The sequence below is a fragment of the Grampus griseus genome (assembly GCF_964374135.1).
Source record: "Grampus griseus genome assembly, chromosome: 20".
In the NCBI taxonomy this organism is placed as follows: Eukaryota; Metazoa; Chordata; class Mammalia; order Artiodactyla; family Delphinidae; genus Grampus; species Grampus griseus.
This window is the reverse complement of record NC_139014.1, coordinates 20,822,100-20,845,881: the sequence shown is the minus strand read 5'-3', so window position 1 is coordinate 20,845,881 and position 23,782 is coordinate 20,822,100. Positions and strand designations below refer to the sequence as shown.

Below are 23,782 nucleotides of genomic sequence, written 5' to 3'. Positions count from 1 at the left end.
TGCATGAAGATAAGGGTGGGGTCTGTTTTGTTGCTCACTGTATCCCCAGTGCTAAGCATGGGGTTGGCATATACTAGGTACTTAACAAATATTAGTTGAGTGGATGAAGGAATGATTGAGTGAGTTGTCTACTATGTTTTGCACAAGCTGTCTAGTGGCCCGGGTGACCCTGCCCCCTCCCCCACATCTTTGCTTAGTCCGCTCGTACTGGTTTTTCCAAGGAAAACACAGTTTGGAGAAAGTTGAGCCTGGAGCCACTCCTTCTTGGTCCCCCAGGGCAGACGTCTTATCACCCCTATGAATTGTTGGTTAACCCACTGTCACCCACTTGGGCTGGAAGGCGGCTGCTGCCTTTGATCTCAGCCTTCCAGGCCCTCTCTCCACCCTTGTGTTTGCCTAGTGCAGAAGGAGAGCGCTAAGGGGAGTCCCCTGGCACCTGGCCAGACCTTTCCCCAAATCACTCCTCCTGCTATGAGACCTTGCCTAACCCCTTCGATTTTAGAAGGGGAAGCTGAGACCCTGGACTTTGCTTAGAAGGGAAGATATATGCTGGGTGCCTCTGAGGGGCCAGGGTGCAGTCTGGGTGGCCAGACTGTGGCTGGAGGTCAAGGGGCAGGCCATGTTGCTGGACTCCCTCTGGCTGGCTTCCCTCTTTCGCAGAGTGCCCTTTGCTCCAGGGGGGTAGGACCCTGAGCAGCAGACAGGCCCCCTAAATTGGCCAATGAACAGACCAGGTCTGGGGAGGGGCATGGGGAAGAGTGGGCTGGGCCATTTTCCCTGACTTTCCAGGCCCCAGCCTCTCCCTCCCAGGTCATGAGGATACTAGATCTTCGCTCTCGAGGCAGTTCAGTTCGACTGTCTCTCCCCTGGCACCTGCTAAGAAGGACAAAAACAATCCCAGCCAGCGTAGTGTCAGGGAGTCCCCGCCCCTCCTCCTGTGCTTCCTCCTCCCCTGCCCCTCCTTCAGGCCCCGCCCCCACCTGCCCAGGATAATTTGTTTCCTTGGGCCAGGAGCCTGGACAACAGAGCTCAGCCTGCCCCCACTTCTGCGTCCAGTCAGGACACCCTCATGCCACCCGTAGAGAAGAGGGAGCAGATTTGAAGTCAAGTCCAGGCATCTGATGTTCCTAGATAGAGCCGGACTTCGAACGCTGTGTCCTGCTACTCCTGCTGGGGCTCCTCCAGGTAAGGGGACCGAGATCGGTCCCAGACGACAACCTGCTCCCACCCCGCAGCCGCACCAGGGCCCCAGGCTGTGCCAGTCTCAGGGCCAGGAGCTGGCTGGCCGGATGCCCAGGTGGACAGGACGGGCGGCCGCCTGGCTCCCCCTCCCCTTCCCCCCTCAGTGATGTCAGGCCAAGGGCGGGGACAGGAGGGGGACAGGTAATTAAGGGCTTGGAGTCTCCCTCCCTAAACCGGTGGCCCCAGCCAGGTGTACCAACACCCAGGGTCCAGGTAAGGACCAGAGCGGGCATTTCATCTTGGGGTCGGGGAGCACCGGCAGATGCAGGATCAATAAGGAAAAAGATCTGGCCTCCTGCTGTGTTGCTCTAGCGGCCTCGCTTTCTCTTTCTCTCCAGTCTCCCATGCCGCCCCCTCCTCACCGTCTACCCCCAGTCTCTCCCTATGCTCACTTCCCGTTCTGCCTGGTCCTTCGTCCTTCTCCGCATCTCCCCCTCCCTAACCTCCCCTACCCCAGATACACTCAGGAACCAGCTGATGGGGTCGGGGAAGCAAGATACCCCGTGGAGACGTGGCTTTCCCGCTGAAACTAGCCCTTCCCCACATTCCCAGAGAGCTAGGAGAGGAGTCCGAATACCGAGGGAGCTGCCCCAAGTCTCTCCCTAGCTCAGTCTGACTTGACCCCAGTTTGAGTTCCCCCAAGTCTTTATTAAAGACAGACGTCTCCGCGGGGGCAGCGGGGCACCCACCAATTTGGAGGGCAGTAAAGGAGAGGGATTCTCTTAATTGCTAGAGCTCCGTCTCTCTGGATTGTATCCTGACTCAGGAACACAGGGTCCTGCCCTCGGGTGGGAAGGTGGGGGTGGGGCAGGCCCGGGGGACGTGGGGTGGTCTCTTCTGGCTTCAGAAAGAAGTGGTCTCGGCAGGCTGGAGGGCTAGATGTTGGGGGATCTGCAGCTCGGGGGGGCCTGGGAAGAGTGTGTGTGCGTGCGGGGCGGGGAGGGCTGCCTCGTCTGTCTGAATAGGCTGAGGAAAGACCCGGTCCGAGTCTGGGTCTCCCTGGCACGTTGGGGATGGAGAATGCACCTGCCCGCCATTGTCAGGCCTTGCAACCCCACTGCCCCTCAAGAATGCCCCCTCTTGGTCTGCCTGTCCTGGACTCTGCTCTCCCCTCTCCCCCTGATATCCTGCTGGGGAGGCCCCCCGTGAAGGCTAGCAGCCTGTAATGATTAACTCCACAGACACTCCAGCATTCTTCCCAAATTAAACTTTAAAAGAGCTGCCCCCCGGACTCCCATTGGGCGTTTTTTCCCTAGCTAGGGAGTGGGCGGGGCCTCAGGGTCCGTGGCCCTCCCCCCAGCTCCGGGTCATCTAGGGGTTTCCCGCCTCCTCACCTGGGCCCTCACCCTAAGGGCTCCCCCACGGGTAGAGCCTTTCCCCCCCACACACACTAAAACCCGATGGGGGCGGGGCGTGGGGTCCTGGGCCAGGCCGGGGCCTTCCCGCCACCTCCCGGCGCTTCCAGCCCCTCCCTCTCCCCTGGGAGGTACCGAAGGTGGCCTTGTTTTCTACGGGCCTCTTACTGGGCCCTGCCACCCGCCCTCGGGGCCAGCCAGGTGGGGCAGGATTCTGGAAGTAAACAAGGAGGCTGAAGGCCTGGAGGACGGGAAGGAGGGTGGGGCCGGAGCCGCCGGGGCCGGAGAGGCTGCTGGGGAAGCCAGCGCTGGGATTCGCAGTAATGAGGGGACAGATTGATTTGGGGGGTCGATTTCTTCAATATAACCTTCCCAGGGCCCCAGTTTGAAAGCTTCAGCTCTCTTGGCGATGGGGGTGGAGGCTGCCCAAGCCGGGCAGCTAGGACCCCGTTTCTGCTCCCTTTTCTCTTTGGTCCCCACTGCCCCATGCCTGTCTTGCCTTAGAAGGGTCTGGAGAGCAGACCCTGAAGGCTAAACCCATCCTGAGTCAGCCTTCCTGCCCACAGAGGCCAGACTCTAGTCTGACTTAAATCTACCCTCTTCCCTTCCAAATGCTGCCCAGATTCCTCTTCCCTCTGGGATGGGGGAGGACCCAGTCCTCTGGGCCCCAGACCACCGCACTGTTGGTCTCTGGCTTCCCGGTGGAGGTAGCCCCTGCAGCCCCTCCCCTAGTCCTCCTCGGAACGAAGTCACCAGGGCTGGCTGCCAGAGGTTAGACGGGTGCGAGTGGAGTGTTGATGTGCCGGCGTCTCTGGATGTTCGATGGTGGGTGTGTCTTCCCCTTCCCGGCAGGACCCCCCTGGCTCTCTCTCTCCTGGCCTTCCCCTGTCTGCCTGTCTGTGTCTGTCCTCTTGTGTGTCTTGACTTTCTACTCCTGTTCCTGAGTACACGTCTGGCCAGGACAGCCAGGAGAGTGTATTAATTAGAAGGACCCTCATCCCCCAGGGGTGATGAGGATGAGCCCCATGGGCCAGCTGAGTCCTGGGTGCTAAGGGTGGGCAGCAGCAGCAGAATGAAAGTCTTGAGGGCCCCAGACAGGAGAGGGAGCACTGCATGTTTCTTTGGGTTACTTTGGGTGCACTAGGGGCACCCCTGAGAGGCCAGCTCCACTCCAGATGGGCTTCTGAATCCAGGCCAGGCCTTTCTTCTCTTCCTCCTGGGTGAGGGGCTCCTGGGCTGGGTGGTGGCTACTGGGGCCCATTGCAGGTGCCACCTGTGCTGGAAGAGTTGGAGTTAGGCCAAGGGTGGGAGGAGGAGATGATGTCAGAGGAGCCTCAGCGACCCCCTCCCCACATCCTCCTCCTCCCCCGTCCTGTTCCCGGCCCCTCCCCCATTCCTCCCAGGCCAGTAGGTTGGGGGGGGAGTGGAGGGGGTGGGTAGAGGCAGGGTTGTTTGTTTCTCCTAAGCCAGGAAGTTGTGCAGATGAGTCAAGGTTGAATGGAGAGCCCCAGGCAGTGCTGTCCCACCCCACCCTGACTCACCTGTCCCCCAGATCTCCTAAATGCCCTCACTTAAGGGTTGGGGACCTGCCTCATCCTGGGGGGGCGGGGGTCAATCCCAGGTACCTTAGGCACCGAACAGCACCGGCCCAGTGTCTGGAGAGCAAGTAGGGGGCTGAACTGTGAGTCTTCCCAGGTCCTCCCAGGTCTCAGCCCAGCCAAAAGTGTCTTGGTTCCTGTGGGGGAGGGGCCTGCAATGCCTCTACCCGCTAGTGGGCACCTTTGCCTCGTCTCTTCTCTCCTTACTCGTCCTGGATGCCTGTGGGTGATAAGACAGGGTAAGACCCTGGCCTTGCCTGGGGTGGCCGGGCATCTTCAGACCAGTGGGTGGATAAGACAGGTGCACAGTAATTGGCGCAGAGGCCCCAGCACAGTGTGGAGAGGGAGCCCTTCAGTCTGAATGTGGAAAATCCAGGAAGGCTTCTCAGAGGAAGTGGCTCGGCATTGAGGCCTTAAGAAATTTAGGCAGGAGGAGGAGCCTGGGGAAGGCACACAAGGTTTGGGGGCTGCTAGGGCGAGGGCCCCCAGGCTAGCTTCCTCCCTCCCACAGCAGCTGAGCCCGCCTCCTGCCCTCCTGGCTCCTGTCCTTCCGCACCTCCTTCTCCCCTTCTGTGCATCACTCCGCACTTGGGAAGGCGTTGCCACAACAGGCTCTGACAGCAAAGCGCTGGAAAAACCTGGGGCAGAGCCCAGAGGAGTGAATGCCCCACGTTCAGAAAGGGTGACACCGACACGCTGAGCCCCAGACCGTCCGTGCGTCATGGAGTCTGTTGCCGCTGCCTGTCTTGTGGTGGGGGACCCTCACAGCTCTTCCCCTGGACAACCTGGGCCTAAGGAAGAGCACTGGACTTGGAGCCCAAACACCGGGTTCCACTCCCTGGCTCACCTGTGATGGGGCAACGATGCTTCCTTCTCAGGAACTCAGTGTCCCCTGTGTTAAAATGGGCACAATCTACCCTTCCTCAAAGGCTCCAGGGAATGCCAGTTAGGGGGGAGCAAGGAGGTGCTGTGTAAACTCTGGGGGCACCTTGACAGCAGGGTGAAGTCAGGAGGTCTGGGTCCTCTTGGCTCCTCTCCCCAGGACAAGGGCACAGGAGCAGCTGTGTCAGCCCCCTCTTCTCCCTCAGATGTCATGGAGCTGGGTCTGTCTCCACCTCATCTCAGCAGCTCCCCAGAAGACCTGTACCTGGCCCCCGGGACCCCTCCTGGGACTCCCCCACCTCCCGATGTTCCTCTGTCTGGGGAGGTGAAGAGGTCCCAGCCTCTGCCCATTCCGACCAGCAGGTAAAATGGGGTGACGGCTGAGGGGGGCCAGGGGGGAGTGGTCAGCGCTGGGGTAACGCACAGAAGCTTGCAGTCAACTCCTCACTCCCCCCTGCTTCCCCCCACACCGCCCAGGAAACTTCTTCGACAGGAGGAGCTGCGGTCAACCTCTCTACCCTCCATCCCCAACCCCTTCCCCGAGCTCTGCAGTCCTCCTTCACAGACCCCCATTCTTGGGGGGCCCTCCAGTGCAAGGGGGCTGCTCCCTCGAGACACCAGCTGCCCCCATGTGAGTTGTCCTGGGAAAAAGAAGGCAGGGAGCGTGGGGTGCTATGGGACAGGGCTGGACACAGTGCCGCCCCGGAGGAGGTGGGGGGATTTGGTCAGGGATCCCTGAGGGTAGAGCAGACGGGGGACGGGAGAGAACCATCCTTTGCCCTTCCCCGAGTCTTCTGCCATTCCTGGGGCACAGGTCATAAAGGTGTACAGTGAAGATGGGGCCTGCCGGTCAGTGGAGGTGGCAGCGGGCGCCACGGCTCGCTACGTGTGTGAGATGCTGGTGCAGCGATCTCATGCCTTGAGTGACGAGAACTGGGGGCTGGTGGAGGGCCACCCCCACCTAGCACTGGGTGAGTTGGGATGCAGGGGGCTGCCTGGCCCGGGAGTCAATGCTTCACACCTTGGGCTAGGCCGGTGGCCCATCCGGGAGGCCTCGTTGGTCTCCACTGACCCCTGCTCTTTGCCCTTGACCCTAGAGCGGGTCTTGGAGGACCATGAATCGGTGGCGGAAGTGCAGGCTGCCTGGCCCATCGGCGGAGACAGCCGCTTTCTCTTCCGGAAGAACTTTGCCAAGTACGAGCTGTTCAAGAACACCCCAGTGAGTGTGTGTGTGTGGGGTCTGGGCACTGGGACACCTCGATCCCCACCCTGGACCCTCAGTCCCTGACTCCTGGCTCCTTTTTCCCCCAGCACTCCCTGTTCCCAGAAAAGATGGTCTCCAGCTGTCTGGACGCACACACGGGCATATCCCACGAAGACCTCATCCAGGTGAGGGGACACCCCCATTTCACGGCATGTCCATGACTCCGCAGGAATGCCCAGTGCTTCTTGGCCCTTAAGCCTGTGCCTTCCGTCTTTGGGGTGGAAAACCCAGCGCAGCCCTAAGTGACCGTGGACAAGTCACTTTCTCTGCCTGACCATCAGTTTCTTTGTTAAATGAAGACAATAAATGCATGTGAAGCACCTCCTGCCATAAAGGAAGGGCCTGGGAAGCCCTGTGTGTGTGTGTGTGTGTGCGCGCGTGCGCGTGTGTGTGTGTCTGTGTGTGTGTGTGTCTGTGTCTGTGTCTGTGTGTCTGTGTGTCTGTCCATCTCTAGGCCTCTCACCCTGCTCTCCTCTGGCCTCAGAACTTCCTGAATGCAGGCAGCTTCCCAGAGATCCAGGGCTTCCTGCAGCTCCGGGGGTCAGGACGCAAGCTTTGGAAACGCTTCTTCTGCTTCCTACGCCGGTCTGGCCTCTATTACTCCACCAAGGGCACCTCCAAGGTGAGGTCTTGAGGGTGACAGCCCCAGCCCCTCAGATACCCCATCCCTGGTCCTTCTAGGAGCTGCCCCTTCTCTGTTGGAACTCCTGGACCTTCCCCCCTCTAGGCCCTGAGACCCACAGCTGCTCTTCTTTCCCTCCCAACTTACCTGCCTCAGGAGTTAGCAGTGGGAGAGGCAGTGAACTGAGTTCAAGTCCTGGCTCTACTTCTGTGTGCTGTGTGACTGGGGCACCTCTCTGCTCCTCTCTGGGCCTGAATTCTCCTCAGCTGGCTTAGGGGGGCAGTGGTGGGGGATGGGGTCTGCCTTTACCGAGTGTTGCTCCCTTGTGCTGTGCAGGACCCGAGGCACCTGCAGTATGTAGCGGATGTGAACGAGTCCAACGTGTACGTGGTGACCCAGGGCCGCAAGCTCTACGGCATGCCCACGGACTTTGGCTTCTGTATCAAGGTGAAGAGCCTGGCCTGGTCTGGGAGACAGCAGGAGCTTCTAAGCACCAGGATCCTACCTGGGGCTTCTAAGCTCCCTCTGGGACCCCCAGACTCCTCTCCCTGCACCCTGCCCTGCCCCACGGAGACGGGAGACGGGAGATGATCTCTGGTCCTAAAGGCAGATATAGGACCAGCCGGTTTCCTCTCCCCGCAGCCAAACAAGCTTCGAAATGGCCACAAGGGGCTTCGCATCTTCTGCAGTGAGGATGAACAGAGCCGCACCTGCTGGTTAGCCGCCTTCCGCCTCTTCAAGGTGAGGTCCTGGCACTGGCTTGGGGGGCTGGCCCAGCCCTGGGGATCCCTGGGGTGAGGGAGGAGTTATAGCTCTGCCCTCAGGAAGGCTCCAGAATGAGGGGGCATCACAACCTTGCTCTCTCAGAATCCTTGGTCCAAGGCTGGAGTCTCAGCTCTGGCTTCAGGAAAGGCCCTTATCCAGGGGCAGAGATGTAGCCCTGCTCTTGGGGAGCTCTGGTCTGGGTAGGGGGCGGTGCCACCGCCCAGCTCCCAGCACCTGCTTGACCTCCGGCCTTTTTTCTCTCTCCACCTCCCAGTATGGGGTGCAGCTGTATAAGAATTATCAGCAGGCACTGTGCCGCCACCTGCGCCCACCCTGTGTGGGTTCCCCGCCCTTGGTGAGTGTGCCCAGAGGTGTTAGTGTGGGGAGACGGGGGAGGCACCCAGGCCCCGTGCTGGGGATACTTGGGTCCTGCTTTGACCCATCCCCCCACCCTGTCCAATCTGCAGAGGAGTGTCTCAGACAACACCCTGGTGGCCATGGACTTCTCTGGCCACGCCGGGCGTGTCATCGAGAACCCCCGGGAAGCTCTGAGTGCCGCCTTGGAGGAGGCCCAGGCCTGGAGGGTTTGTTCTGGGGACCTACTCTCCACATGGGTTTCCATGGAGTGGGAAGAGGAAAGCGAGGGGAGAGGGGAGGCCCCCAGCTGCGGAAAGAGGCTCTGTATTCTTCAGGGGCTGGTAATACCCCAGCCACGCCCTGACCCCCCGTGTCCCTCACTTGCTCTGCAGAAGAAGACGAACCACCGACTAAGCCTGCCCACCCCGAGCTCCGGCACGAGCCTCAGTGCAGGTGGGTGAGGGCCCGCCGTCCCCAGGAGTGGGGACTGCCATGGCTTCTCTGCGCGTTCCTCACGGGGGGGTTAGAACGAGGGTCCCCGCCCTGGAGTGACCGTCCCTCTGCCTCTCCTCACCCCAGCCATCCACTGCACCCAACCCTGGTTCCACGGACGCATTTCCCGCGAGGAGAGCCAGCGGCTCATCGGGCAGCAGGGCCTGGTAGACGGGTAAGGGGCAGGGCTGGGCAGGGCAGCAGCGCCGGGGACAAGAGAGACGTGGGTCAAGGTGGCAGCCGTGTGTCCTCGGGTAATGTTGCCCTGTCTCCTGGCAGCGTGTTCCTCGTGCGAGAGAGCCAGCGGAACCCGCAGGGCTTTGTCCTCTCGCTGTGCCATGTGCAGAAAGTCAAACATTACCTCATCATGCCGGTGAGTAGTCCCAGGTTCCTGCTGCAGTGGAGATGCAGGAGTCCCAGCAACCTGCCCTCCTCGCCAGGCCCCCAGTGTGCCTGGGGTCTCCCGCTCTTTCCTTCCTCCTGCTCAAGCTGTGGGGACCTCAGCCCTGACCCAGGAGGGAGCTCATTCGGCCCCGGGCCCCTCCCTGACCTCCCACCCCCTATGGCCACACCCCAGAGCGAAGAGGAGGGGCGCCTGTACTTCAGCATGGACGAGGGCCAGACTCGCTTCACCGACCTGCTGCAGCTTGTGGAATTCCACCAGCTGAACCGCGGCATCCTGCCCTGCTTGCTGCGCCACTGCTGCACCCGCGTGGCCCTCTGACCACCACACAGGCAGGCCTGCGTCTCAGCCCACTCTGCGCTGCTCCTAGGGTGGACGCGGAGGGGGCAGGAAGTGGGGCCAGGGTCATCGTGAATGGCTGGGGGCTCCCCCACCCCGGTTTCCTCCTCTGCTCCTGGCCTCCCTCAGGCCGAAAGTGCTCCCCGCCTGGTCCACCTTAACTTCTCCTTAAGGGAAGGCACTTGGGTGGGCATCTCCCCTTCGTGGCGCTGCTCTGGGGCAGGGCATTATGGGAGAAATGGGGGCAGCCCCGGTGGTCTTTTGTTTGTTTGTTTGTTTGTGGGTTTTTTTGCGGTTATGCGGGCCTCTCACTGTTGTGGCCTCTCCCATTGCGGAGCACAGGCTCCGAACGCGCAGGCTCAGAGGCCATGGCTCATGTGGGATCTTCCCGGACTGGGGCACGAACCTGTGTCCCCTGCATCGGCAGGCGGACTCTCAACCACTGCGCCACCAGGGAAGCCCAGCCCCGGTGGTCTTTACACTCCACACTTTGTACAGACTGAGAGGCCAGTTGATCTCTGTTTTATACTAGTGACAATAAAGATTATTTTTTGGTACTCACAGGCGTGAGTTCTGTCTGGCAAGGCACGGTTAGGTGGAGTAGAGAGGAGGGGTGGGCACCCGTCAAGGCCTTGAGAATGTGTCGGATGGATCGAGGCCACATGCTGGCCAAGCCTGGATGTTTCTTTTTTTTTTTGTATATACCATCTCCCCACTAATCCCCCAGTCATTTCTTAGAAACCTGGATGTTTCTTGAGGTCCTCTTTTGGTCATCTGAGAGTTTCCAGTGCCCAACATGGAGCCTGGCCCATAGTGGGTGCCCAAGGATTGCTTGTTAAATGAATGAATGGACAGGGGACTGTCATCCAGGTGAGGTTTCCTGACAGGACCTAAAGCTATGGAGGTCACTCTGACAGGGCCTGGGAGCTGGAGATGAGTCAGACAGCATCCGTGTCCTTGGCAAGTCCTGGGCTACCTGGCGAGATAAGGAGTCCTGAGAAACGCACGATCTACCACCACCAAGTCACACAATGGCTCTGTTACCTTACCTCCAACAGGTCCCTGTGACGCACCCCCCACCCCCCGCCCTGTCAACCCTCTCCGTCCTCCCCAACCCCAGGTCTGCTCCCTGTCCTTACAGTTGGTTCTACGCCCTCCAGAAAGTCCTATAAATGGAACCCCACAGCACTCAGCCCTGTGGGTCTGGCTTCCCTCTCCAGTCTGTCCTTCAGCATCCAGAGTGATCTTTCCAGAATATCACTCCGCCTGTTCCCCCGTGCCTCCACTTCAGCCCCGATGCACCCTGCAGGGTCTGGCCTCTGCCCACTGCCCATACCAGCCCATGTTTTTGTCGAAGAGCTTTATAGTTTCAGCTCTTACATGATGGGGGAGCTTTATAAGAAAGGTATCAGACTGGTAACACCTGAACTCCTGCTCAATCTTCAGATCGCAAAGAGATAGACCCTCCCTCCACACGTGTGAACCTCAACGGGTCATTATTTTTGCCAAGAAATCAAGCTCCCTGAATCCAATGACTAGTTTATCGGAAATAAAAGGAACAGAGGAACATGTGAAATGACACATGGGGATACAATTACCAAAATCCAGATTGGGGAACTACAGAACAGATAACCCAGTTTCTTCTTCAACAACAAAAAATTACAAGAGAAAAGACGGGGTTTCAAGAAATTTAGACATCTATCAAGCAGATGTAATGTGTTGACCTATTTGATTCAAATCCAAACTAGAGAACTGGAAGAAGCATTTATGAGCAATTGGGGGAAATTTGAACTCTGATGAGATATTTGGTAATATTAAGGAACTATGGTTAACTTTTTAAGGGGTGATAGTGGTATTGTGGTTTTTTTTTTTTTAAGTCTATACGTTTAAGAGATTCATTCTGAAGTATTGATGGGTGAAATGATGTCTCAGCTTTGTTTTTTAAATAACCCAGAGGTTAGGGGAGAGAGTGAGTATAGTCATAGGTTGACCATGAGTTGACATTGAAGCCGGGTAATTATTCTTTAATTTTGTATAAGCTTGAAAATCTAGAATAATTTAAAAAAAAATTAATGTAGGATCTCTCCCCAAATCTTTGAGATTGGCTGGGCACGAGGTGGTGGGATCCCATTTTGCAGGTGAGGAAACTGACTCCTCGTCGAGGAGAACTGCCCCAAATCAGTGGGAGAGCCAGGTCTGGCCCGTTCCCCTGCCCCTGCCAGGCTGACTTCCAGGTGGAATTCCCAAGTGGCCTGTAGGGGGGTCCTCCCCTGGAGAGCCCCCTCCCTTCTCTGCAGCCCTCTGGCTGATGGGAGGTGTTGTCCTGAGGTGACCTTGAGAAGGACCAACCTCTACAGCCAGCCCTCGGGCCAGGCTTGGCAGCTCCAGCAGCCACTCGTGACCGAAGCATCCCCAACCCTGGCTAATCCCAGGCTGGGGAGCCAGGCCTGTCAGACAGAGGTGGGCAGAAAGGCCTCATCCATCCTCAGCCTGGAACCTTCCGGGGTTTACCCTGAAGAACTTACTGCAGCCCAGGTGTGAGAGGGGTGCAGATTTTGTTTCTTTTTTAGCAGGGTTTAAGGAGGCAGGGACCAGTGCAACCTGCTGCCTGCCACCTGCTACCTGCCACGGTTCCCAGAACCATCCTACCAGTGGCTGCCCCTCGGGCTCGAGCTGGCTGGTACTGGCTGTGTGCTGGCCATGGATGCCCAGGGCCACTTCCGAAGCATGGGTGCAAGGGGTCCAGGCTGGGGTGAGAGTAAAGGGGTTACAATGAGTCACCTCTTAAGCATGTCCAGGGATTTAGGCTGCATAAAAACAGGACACAGGACTTCCCTGGTGGCGCGGTGGTTAAGAATCCGCCTGCCAATGCAGGGGACACGGATTCGATCCCTGGTCTGGGAAGATCCTACATGCCACGAAGCAACTAAGTCCGTGTGCCACAACTACTGAGCCTGCGCTCTAGAGCCCTCGAGCCACAACTACTGAAGCCCGCATGCCTAGAGTCTGTGCTCCGCGACAAGAGAAGCCACTGCAACTAGAAGCCCGCGCACCACAATGAAGAGTAGCCCCCACTCACTGCAACTAGACAAAGCCCAGTGCAGCAATGAAGACCCAGCACAGCCAAAAAATAAATAAATGTTAAAAAAAAAAAAAAAGCTCTATTTAAAAACAAATAAACAAAAAACAGGACACAGTGTCCCCTCACAGCCTAAGACACAGGGCAGGAGACAAAGCCCTTCTATGTCAATCAGCTAATTGGAGGATGTGAGACAGAGATCATTCCCATTTTATAAATGGGAAACTGAGGTTCAAAGAGAGTCCCCCCCGAGGTCATAGATGCAGTTAGGGACAGAGGTCAGACTCAGCCCATCTTGCGAGTGGTGAACACAGTCCTTCCTCGCCCTGTCCTTTTTCTCTGCCCCCTTCCTTCTCAGGGCCACCATGAGGGACCTGGACTGCTGGGGGCCTTTCGAGGCAGCAGCTGGCTCAGCCCTGAGCTGGATACTGGAAATCGGCAGCTGGACATCCTTGGTGAGTGGCTGAGACTGCTGGCTTCCTGGAGGAGAGGCAGCAGTTGAGAATGCGGGAGACAAGGGCCCCTCAGCTCACAGAGAGACCAGGGCAAGATTCCCCAGCTCTGAGGATGCAGCATGACCCCCAGAGGCCAGACAGCAGAAGGGACTGCCAAGGAGAGCTGCAGTGCTAGATAGCGGAGGCCTGTGGTTATGAGGAAATCTGGGCTGGTGGGAGGAGGCGGGGCAGGTAGAGGCTAGTGCCTCAGATATTGTCTTTTCAATATTAAGTTATTGGGTTTGGTTATCTTAAAAAATGTCCTTGTTAAAGAACATTTCAGAAACCGGTAAAAGACTTTGGGAAAGAAAAGGAAATTCCCCATATCTCCCCCTGCTGAGGACGCAAGCATTGAGAGAGGGTGGTGCAGGGCCACACGCAGGGAGCTGGCCCTAAAAGGCCTGTAGTACGTCATGGACACCGGCTCCTGGGGCTAGTGTGGCTGCTGTGAGCCTGGCGCCAAGGCGCAGAGCTGTCCTTGGCAGCAACTGGGCCTGTAGGAGGGTGTGGCCACAGGGTTGGCCTCCCTGCCTGCTCAGGTATGGAGGGCAGAGAGGGCTGGTGCCAACTTTCTGGACTCTGGGAAAAGGTGGGCATGATTCTAGGGGAGCCCATCTCTCCTAGGATGTCCTGGGAGGGTCATCCAGACAGACAAAACTCTGGCCAGTTCATTCTCTCCCTGCTCCCCAGACATCCTGGTCAATGAAATCTATGCAGCCTCCAAGTTCATGAGCGGAGGACCTCCTGGTGCAGGCCTGAGGGTTCCACCTCAGGTCAGTGACCCTGTCTGGCTCCTTCCTCTTGCTCCGGTGCCAGACACACCGAGGAGGGAGGGAGGGAGGAAAGGAGAGAGGCAGGGGAGCCCAAGGACACTCAGAAAGATCCTTTCTTCTGAACTGTCTACATGAGCACTTTTCAAGTGTTCCAGCAGGGGTTTGGGGGCAGGTTGGGGAGCTCTGGAGGGAGCACTGCCTTTATATCTGGGAGTTCGGCTTCATGGTGTATTTGGGGAAAAAAAAAAAAAAAAAGGCTTCCACTACTGAACCACCTCTCTGGTCCAGCAGGCAGAAGAGAGGAGCCAGAGAGGTCAGGGGTTGGTCCAACTTGCACAGAGGTTGGGGAGTGGTGGGGGTCTGTAGCAGAACCTCAGCTTTGGGGTGTGGGCGTGAGGTGTGCAGTAGTCTCTTCAGACAGAGCTTTCAGCTGGGGTAGGGAGTTGGGAGAGGAGGCAAAAGAGAGAATCGTATGTTGGGGGAGTTTGATGTTGCAGACTGGCATCAAGAACCACAGGGGAAAAAAATAAAATTAAAAAAAAAAAAAAAAAAGAACCACAGGGGAGTGGGTGATCCTGGGGGCTGAGGCTGGTGCTCGGGGGTCCCTCATGATGTCCATACAGGAAGGGGTGTTGGGAAGCGGTAGCATTTGGGCTGAGAAGGGTCGTGCTGTACCAGGCCCTAATGAGGCCTGAAATTCAATCTCATGTGGGTTGAGCTATGATGGCTTCTAGCGTCCTCTTGCAGGGCCGCGTCTACCCCAAGGAAAGGGCAGGTTTTTCTTTCCCAGGCACCTGGAGGGCTGTTTAGTCGGAGCTGTGTTTTCATGGTAAGCAGTTTGTTTTTACTCGGATTGGGTTTATCTTGTGGTTCTGGGGAGACTGAGGGAGAGTGGTAAGCCAATGCCACTCTGTTAGGGCCGCCACGTGGATCCCTCTAAGGTCTCTGTAGTGGCGCTGGGCCCTGTGACCTTGGAGTGTGAGGGGAAGCTGTACACGGGGACAGAACGGGCCACCTGTACCCCCACAGACCCGCAGCCGATGGACGTGTTCCTCTGCATTTACTTGCCCAACGCACGCCCTGAGTTAGATCCAAGACAGTGTAGAAGTGCACATTCCTACCAGGCATTCCAGGGTATCTCCTTTCTTCCCTCTCCTCTTACATCCATCAGCCCGATACAGGTTCCCACCTTTTGGTTCCCTTCTCCCAAGCTGAGCCATCCGTCCCAGACATCTAAGGGATGAGCTGGGGGTGGGAAGGGGCGGCTGGGTGAGTAGGAGTGAGGATGCAGCCGGGGACCCATCCCACAGTCGCTCTGGCTCCGCAACACGTGCGCAAGATGATCTGCACCTTCCGCAAGCCCTTCCTTTCTCCTCTCCCCCCAGGAACAACCCGGCCTGCACGCGGTCGCCGGCGCCGACGGGCTCGAGCTGTCGCGGAGCTGCGGGCACCTGTCTGGACAGAGCCCCCTCCGCCTCTGAGGCTGAAAGGCCCGCCGGCTTCGCCAGCGGGTGCGCTTAGGGGGGCGGTGCCTGACTTTCAGCTGACCCGGCCCCACCGAAGCCGCCGAAGATGCGCCGTCGATCCCCCGGCCAGAGGGAGTAGGGTCGCGCGGCGCCACAGCAACGAGCCCATCCGTCGCGGGGCAAGGGGATTAGTTTGCTCTTCATTGCGAGTCGGTGGGCTGGGTGAAGGCCTCTAGAGACCAGGCGGGTGGAGGGAGGTCTGAGCGCCTCATCCAAGCACCGCGGGGCCTCCGGGGGCGAAGGCCAGGGAAGACCTCGCGGGCGCGGCGGTCCAGCTCCCTGGGACCCTCTCCCCCGCCTCCCGGCCGCCCCGAGCCGGCTCAGCCGCGCGGCTGCAGTGACACCCAGTGGCGGTGGCGGGAAGTGCAAGCGCCTCTCCCTCGGCTCCCGTTGTTAAGGTCCGCGCCTCTCGAGGTTCCCACTCGTGGTTACGAGCGGGCACCCCCAGGGGAGAAGGCCTCGCTTTGCAGACTGCCCGGCGGGGCACTTCCCCTTCCCCTCCCCCAGTTTCCTCCCCTGCAGTCGCCCGAGCGCTAGGAGATCCTGCAAGGCTTCAGTGCCCGGAAGGGCGGGGCGGGGCGCAGCGGCGGCGCTGGGCTGTGACCCTGAGCAGTTTCACTTCTGGATCCTGCTCGGGGTGTGAAGGGAGAGTACCTGGGCTGGGGGAGGAGGGGGGACACACGGCTCGCCGAGGTCCAGCGCTCAGGACCCCGAGTAAAGGATGGGTTTTTACTCCTGGGGTGTCACGCGACCCACGCCTTCCTTCATTTTCCGTCCCCCCTCCCCGCCCCATGGGTTCCACTCCGCTGTCCCCGGAGCTACCGCTCCTCCCCAGCAGCAGCCGCCTCCGCGGGGGCTGCCGACCCCCGGAGAGGCCCCGAGCGGCGTGGGCGGCAGGAGGAGCGAGCTGTGAAGCCGCAGGCAGGGGGTTAGGCTGCGGGCTGCTGAGACGCCGAGCTGTTTCTCAGAAGTGCCGCTGCCCCTCCCCTCACACACCCCTCAACTCCCACCTCGCACCGCACTCCTTCCCCCACTCCACCCGGCCTTCTCTTTCCTCTCCCAGACACCCCCAACCAGGGAATCTGGCGTCTGAGTCCACGAAGAGCTAAGAGGACGTCCTGACAGAGGACAGGGGCCCGGGGCTCAGACCCAACCTCACTGCCCATATTCAGAGTCTCCCACCATTCCACTGTCCGTCCCTGTCCCCACTCCCCACCCCCAGCTTGTGGGCCGGGATTGGAATTTTATAGAACGGTTTTCTACGACCACTTGGGACAATCATAGGCCGCCATCACCCTGGCTCCAGCGCCCCACCTCCCTCCCAAAGAGGGAAGGAAGAGGGGACAGAACCTTCTTTCTCTCCTATTCTTGTTTCTGGATGATGGGAAAGGTCTGGCTGGAGCAGTGGGGTTGAGGCCAGGCTGTCTCTGGTGGAAAGAACTTCAGAAATCGTGACTCCAAGGAAAAAATCAAGGCGCAGAGAGGGAAAGCAGAGTGCCCAGGGTCACCCAGAGAGTGGCAGGGCTGGGACTGGCACCCAGGAGTCCACGTACTCAGCTGGAGTCTGCACAAGGCCAGCATTTGCTTTACGGAGACTACAGAGCTTTGCTGGATTCACTGACTCTGCCTGTTTTCCCCCAATGCACAGACACAGACACACAGCCACTCACACAGACACACACACACACACACACACACACACGAGTCTAGGGGAGGGCAGGTAAGGTTTGTGAGAGGGAGGTGGAGGTGCTGAGAATGTGATTCCAGTGGGGGCAACACAGGGACTGAGACAACGGAAGGATGAGCCTGGGGGAGGAGGCGGCATCTGCCCCCCTAGTTCCCATCCACCCCCGGGGCTGTGGTTTATTTGACTAGGCAGTTCTTCTGGGCCAGGGGGCCTGGGGGGCTGGGGGTTGAGGGGAAAGGCGAGGTGATGGGAAAAGGCTGCTCTGGGGCTTCCTGCCCCCTCAGTCCTGGGGAAGGGGGGCAATTTACATCACCCGCAGGCCCTCTAACCTCCATTCTTTCCACTGCAGGCTCTTTCCCTGGGTATGTTCCTGTTATTCTGGGGGAAGCTCTGTTATTTGGGGGGAAGGGAGGCAGCTGCCTACTTCACAGGTCAAGACAGAGTTAAAAACAAAACCGCAGCAAATTCAACACCCCGTGTCCTTCAGGGACTTTCCATGACACCTTCCTTCCCCCCTCTCCCCCAAGCCAGGGAGTACCTCCCCAGAGGGCCTCCCCACCCCAGGTGCAGTGGCTTTTGGCTTTTATGCAAACAACTGTCTGACTGGGAATGCTCTGCAGCCCGACCTTGTGTCTGTCCTGGCTGCAGGACCTCCTCTACCAGTCCTCAGCGTTCCTGGCCTTCCCAGAACATTCCCCCCCACCCCCCCCAACCCCCACCCATCCCCCCCCACCCCCCCCCCGCCACTCTTCCTCAGACTCTGGATTCTAGGGGATGGGAGGGAGGGAAGGGAGCTAGGTCTTGTCCCCCTGCCTGCCGTCGGGTGGAAGTTGCCTGCAGGTGGAGGTTTGCACCGCAGTCTGGGTGAATGGCCTGCTTGTGTTGAGGGATGGGGGAGGAGAAGGGTGCAGGTGTAGGGAGGCCTCCAACGCCAGCCCCACCCCCACCCCCAAAGCATCCACTTAGTTGCCAAGAACTAGTAAAGGAAGCTGTCGTCAAGCTGGAAGGAAGTCCATTCAGCCCCAATCCCAGACCCAGCCAGCTGCCGAGCTCTCTCCTCAGCAGAGGAGTCTCCCCGCTTCCCTCTTCTGAGCTGCTTCTGCTTTGGGAAGGGAGTGAGGACGGGGAAGGCCACAGACCATCCTCTCCAAGGCTGAAAATCAGCTCCTGAGGGGCTATTTTTGAATGTATTGAATGCTCCAGTACACAGGCAGGCTGCAGAGCCATTCCTCTCTCCCTGGCCTTAGCGCTGAGACTGGAAAACCTGCTGGAGAGTCTCAGGGCCGTCTAGTGGTGCTGAAGGGAGGGGATGGAGCTGAAGACAGAGCCAGTGAAAGCTGCCACCGACCCGGCCCCGCATTTGCTAGCCCCTAACTTCAGGAACGTCTTCCTCCTGCCTCTTCCACAGAGCAGGGGAAGGTAAGGTGTTCTGGATGAGGCTAAGCAGAAGGCCAGACCACCCCTCACACTCTTTTCCGACCTCTTCTCAGAGAGAACAGAGGATATCAAGACAGGAAGAGAGCCACGTGATCCCGAGGCCATTCTCCTAGGAGTTTCCCCCAGCGCCTGAGGCTCGGGCCTCCAAGTATCTACAGACTACATTTCAATGTGGCCGAGTTCTCCTGCCAGTTGAGTTTCCCAGCGTGGATGTTTCTGAGAACCCAGAGATGGAAAAATCAGGACTTGCCTGTCTTTCAGGAAGGATCCCTGCTGGGAGGGAGGGCGGGCTGGTGTCTTGGAACTGGGAGACACCGTGCCAAACCTGTCGAGCTTGTCACGTCCAGGCCCCGACCTCCTCAGATCCCCTTAGTGAACTAAGGGCCAGTGGAACCAGAACCCCACCATGGGGACATGGGGGCCAGCGGCAGGATACCGACGGCAGGTTCAGCAAGGTATCAGGCAAGATGTTTTATTTCAATGATAATTCTCTTTATCTAGGTATCTGAACTTTAAGAAAGAGCCGGAGGGGCTAAATTAAGAAACTATTCCTAGGGGCAGAATTAATTCCATTTTCTGACAGCAGCAACGACAAATGATAGGCATGCACAATGACTAATTTTAAACACACCAGTATTTTTTTTTTATTTTTCAGTGTAAAAACCAGACATAATAAAGAAACTTTGAAAACTATCAGCAGGGTTGTTTGTGACGCGGGAATGCATTCATTACGGTTCTGGCGAGGCGAGCATTGCTACATTTCAGAAGCTGCTTCTTTACACAGTCTTTACAGAGGAGTAGGGCACTACAGGGGTCCAAGGGGTCAGACTCCAGGTAAAATCCGAGAGGAGTCAAGAGAGAAGGTCACTGCTGGGCAGGGAGGGCATTTCTGAGAAACCCAGATGAGCATGCTGTGAGCACAGCCTGTGTCAAAACCACTCGGCAAGTTGTCTCTCCCTCACTCCTGGTGGGAAGGCCACCCTGAGCCCCAAACCATGTTCCCTTCTCTGCCCTGCCCCCACCCCGTCATTCTGCAGACAAGGGTCATCCACAGACCACACGTGTGGTGGCTTTGGCAACCAGAAATTTAAAATAAACTATGGTTTTTCCAGTAGCCAAAAGGATCCCTCACCAAAGCTCACAGACTGAGAACCTGAGCATGCAAAACCACAGTCTGGGTGAAGGGATGTCTGCTTTTCAAATGACCTGCTAATTCTTTGCAACCCACAGTAATTTGGTTTCTGTGAACCCACAGAAGCAGGCCCACCGAAAAGGACCTTGTCTGCTAACCTGGAAAAGTCCTTGTGTAAATGAGTCATTGGCAATGGGATCAGTCATTTTTAAGGCTGCCCCATTTTCCTAACATGTCAAAATGTCTGTTCTCAGTCTTTTTAGGAGAGGGTGAAGCAAAGCTGCACCCGTATTCAGAAAATGAACTAGGCCCCCCAGATGCATGGCATGGGCTTGGGAGAAGGCGGGTGGCATCATGGGACTGCTCTCCAGGCTTCTAGAGTGGGGTGGATGGAGAGATGGACAGCGAGAACCATTTGAGGAAACTCTAAATCGCTTGAAGAATTAACGGTTGAGGGCTCGTAAGACGGTGAGGGAGCAAAGCTAGGCTACTTCCCTGGCTTCAAAGCCATGAAGTATCTGTACCATGTGGTTCACACACATTGGTTCTAAGGCTCAGCATATTCTTTACTCTTAGGCATTAAAACAACATGAAGGAAACATGTGTGTTAGCGATCAGTTGCCTTCATTGGCAAGTGAATTACTATCACAGTCCTAGTATGGTCTTTGAATATTTTCCATGTCTTTAAATCCAGATACAGTACATATAGTGGAAAATTTGCAACCATCCAACAAAATCTGCCCCCACGCACACAAAAAACAGAGTAACTTTACCTAATAGACAAAATTACATGAAACCTCACAACGTCCTTGGGAGGTAGATGTTGTTATGTCCTTACATTTTAAACAATCAAAACATTAACATTCCAGTTTCAAATAACAACTCAATATCAGCATATAAGACACTCCAATATTGTAATATTCAGAGGAAACTTGCCTCCAGCTTCTTCAAAGTGCAAAGACCTGTTTCTCATGTTTTTTTTTTTAATTTTTAAAACTTCATTATTTATAAATTTATTTATTTTATTTATTTATTTTTGGCTGCATTGGGTCTTCGTTGCTGCGTGCGGGCTTCCTCTAGTTGCAGCGAGTGGGGGCTACTCTTTCTTGTGGTGTGCAGGCTTCTCATTGCAGTGGCTTCTCTTGTTGTGGAACACGGGCTGTAGGCGCACGGGCTTTGGTAGTTGTGGCACGCAGGCTCAGTAGTTGTGGTGTGCGGACTCAGTAGTTGTGGCACATGGGCTTAGTTGCTCCGCGGCATGTGGGATCTTCCCGGACCAGGGCTCAAGCCCATGTCCCCTGCATTGGCAGGCGGATCCTCAATGACTGCGCCACCAGGGAAGCCCCTGTTTCTCATGTTGCTGGCATGATGTGGGACATGCTATATACAGCTTGGGTAAACAGAGGTACAGTCTTGTGCTTTGAGCTCATACAAGTCGAAAGCCTACACCTCTCTTCTAGGCTCTTCCAAGTCCACAGTCTCTGGCCCTGGGTTCACTCATCATTCTCAGAACTGTTCAGTCTGTTAGGCTTAGAGAACAGAGTCCTTTCCCTGGGATGACCCAGGTTTAGCATTTGGTTTCAGGTCAAAATTGTCCTCTTTACAGGCACTTAAATCCCAAATCATTCTGCTTTTCTGAACTCTGCCTATAGAGATTCTCTGAGCTATACTTTCTATCTGAGCACAAAAATAGCTCCTAATTCTTTAAAAGATAAGAGAGATCACTGTGTATCTCTTGTCTTCTGCACAGCCTAATTCTATTTTCTAGGACAGAAGTTTCATCACTCCACTTTCTTTTCTCTTCTTGAGCTCAAACTCCTAATTCTGAGTCTTTGTCAAAGAGCCTGGACACTCTGAGAACTCAAATCTTAAGTATCACAGAGTTTCCAAATCTCCACTAGAGACCAACGTACCTACTCATAGTGGAGTACACTTTAAAGTTAGGACTTCAAACACTAAACATTTAACATTTCCATTACAGTCTTACTGGCTGTCCTGGGATATATATCAGAAGTACTGCTTTTTTCCCCTGAAAACATTCTAAATCTCACATTTAGCAGGAGGAAAAAAAGCAGAGGATAAGAACAGTGATACAGAGGCTACCTGGAAAAAATGTTATGTTGACATGAGATTTGTTAATAACAGCGTTTCAACTGAGTAAAATTTTGTGCTTTTAAACATTTATCTTTGCAAAAGAAATCTGAGGCTGCTTTACTTCTGGGTCTGGCAAAATGTTAAGCCTTGCATTTAAAAGGTGAGACATTTTGTCACTGACAAAGTCAGAAGCTGAGTCAGGAACAGTTCAGAATGGGTAACAAAGCATATGATTAGCTAGCTTCTCTGTGTCAAGGCTAATACATCTTTTTGGGAGAATGACTTAGGGAATCTAAAGCCTGGTGGATTTATTAACATCTCTCTTTTTCCTGGTGGTGTTGGTGGAGGGTAATGGGGGAGACACCTCTGTTTGGTTCTCTGCCAGGAGGAACACCTATGCAACAACTCAAATAGCGATAAGGAACATTTGGAGAGCCAGCTCTCGGTCTTTTCCGCACTCATCCCAATTCTGCCACCTTGGCTGTAAGGGAACTTTTCACGGGTTTGGTTGTTCCTCAGATTTCGGTCTCCTGGGTGTGTGGTGGGGGCCTGGCTAATAAGAGGGTTGGTGGGAAATGGAGAGAGAAGACCTATGAGGCTCACGTTCACAGGGACTCTGGCTGAGAAAGGAAACGTGCTGTCGGAAGCTGCCAGGGGACCTCACCGTCCAGCAGGGTCAGATGTGAATCCTCCTCGGTCCTCCTTTCTAGGCATCTTGCTAAGGTTCTCCTTTACCTTCTTTCCCACCCCCAGCAAGGGAGGGGGTTAAGTAGAATAAGGATTGCCTGCAGAAGTAAGTGTTTACCTGTGTTGTGGGAACGACTACATACCACCTGTTTCAACTTCAAGATTTAAGATTGTGGCGTTTCCACATATACATTTTCTCTGGACTTGACATGTCCCAGTCCAGGCTCAGAATGCGACAACGAAAGTGCAGCCTGTGTGAGTGGTCGCCCCACTCAGAAAACTGACCTCAGAAGAATGGAAATCATTCAGAAAATCCATTACTCACAGAGGAAATGAGGGTTATACTTACAGAGTTCCCAGGTTGGTGGGATGGGCCTTAGTTTCACTATCTTAAGGTGCAGGAGTTGGTCTCTTCACTAAAGACTTTCCCACTAAGCTGGTAGAAATGCTCGCTTTCCCTAGCTTTCTCTCCTACTAATCCTTGCTTTCAAACGCTCTTTCTTTTGTCCCCTGAAGAGTCAACATGATGTGTGATATTTCAAGAATATAATAAGCAGCTCTTCTTTCACAATGGGTATAAGCAACCTGGTGTAGCTTGGAGTCCAGGATTATGGAAATACAGTGAGGTACTGAAGACTACACACCGAAATACATCTAGTCTTTTAGCTGAAATCTCAAACGTGTTGGGACTGTTGCCATGGAATTTCACAAGCTCTTTTTTCCTGAGACAGACGCCATGCTACAAAGAAGGATAAACCATTTGTGCAGTCTGTGGTGGAACATTTTAATTACTGGCAGCACATAAACGAGTTGAGTTTGAGCCTAATGCATAAAGCCCTTTCGAAATATCAAGGCAGATACATAAAACGCTAATCCACCAGGAATTGTGGGTTCTTGGCTCCAGTAGAAATGTTCACACAGCTGACTCTTAATTTGTAAACAGGCTCCATGAAGTTGTTCCTGGAAGCGGATTTATTTTCCCTAACATAGGTTCTTTAAAAGGAGAGAAAAAAAAAAAAAAAAAAAAGGCTTTGGCAAGCAGCTGCAGGTGCCCGTTTGTGTGTACACTCTGGGGCAAGATCAAAATCCCTTCCTGTTTTTTGTTCCTCTCCACCATGCTCTTCACACCACAACTCAGTGGTTAAAGGAAAAACTTAACAATACTTCCATTTTCACACCAAAGAAATGTGAAACGTATATTCATATACATACTCTTCTGCTTAATACCCATACATTAAGAGGTTTAAAAAAATAATTGTGGTTCCTGCATAATCACATAAATTTAAAGCTGTAAAGGACCTTCGAGAACATCTGAATCCAATTCCTAGTTCTATGGTTGAGGAAGCTTAGTTTTAAGAGTTAAGTGATTTGCCCAAAGTCACTTGGCTAAGTAGTGGCAAATATGGAATCAGCAGATTTTGTGACCCTCAGTCCAGTGCTACTTCTACATTTTTTTTTAATTTTTTTTATTTATTTATTTTTTGCAGTACGCGGGCCTCTCCCGTTGCGGAGCACAGGCTCCGGACGCACAGGCTCAGCGGCCATGGCTCACGG

General features: G+C 55.6%; 1 protein-coding gene across 2 annotated transcripts; it reads left to right on the top strand.

Moving 5' to 3' along the window:
• Window positions 1-1,038: 1,038 nt before the first annotated feature.
• Window positions 1,039-9,876, top strand: GRB7 (growth factor receptor bound protein 7). Of its 2 annotated transcripts, XM_082679985.1 has the most exons (15): window positions 1,039-1,185; window positions 5,284-5,440; window positions 5,555-5,708; window positions 5,892-6,048; window positions 6,175-6,296; window positions 6,389-6,466; window positions 6,826-6,963; window positions 7,300-7,410; window positions 7,606-7,704; window positions 8,003-8,083; window positions 8,196-8,312; window positions 8,478-8,538; window positions 8,665-8,752; window positions 8,857-8,950; window positions 9,155-9,876. In XM_082679985.1, exons 1-15 carry the CDS (start codon window positions 1,122-1,124, stop codon window positions 9,299-9,301), a joined length of 1,668 nt encoding a protein of 555 aa, XP_082536111.1. In that variant the 5' UTR covers window positions 1,039-1,121; the 3' UTR covers window positions 9,302-9,876. The 2 variants fall into 2 exon arrangements, with proteins under 2 accessions (XP_082536111.1, XP_082536110.1); XM_082679984.1 differs by having other exon boundaries at window positions 8,857-9,876.
• The last annotated feature ends 13,906 nt before the right edge of the window (window positions 9,877-23,782 follow it).

What these genes read in the sequence shown, in the direction of transcription:
- GRB7 (XM_082679984.1), top strand. Translation starts at nt 1,122, where the DNA reads ATGTTCCTAGATAGAGCCGGACTTCGAACGCTGTGTCCTGCTACTCCT. An exon ending in GAGACACCAGCTGCCCCCAT is followed by an intron (nt 5,709 to 5,891) that starts GTGAGTTGTCCT and finishes CCTGGGGCACAG; the next exon opens with GTCATAAAGGTGTACAGTGA. An exon ending in CCGCCTTCCGCCTCTTCAAG is followed by an intron (nt 7,705 to 8,002) that starts GTGAGGTCCTGG and finishes TCCACCTCCCAG; the next exon opens with TATGGGGTGCAGCTGTATAA.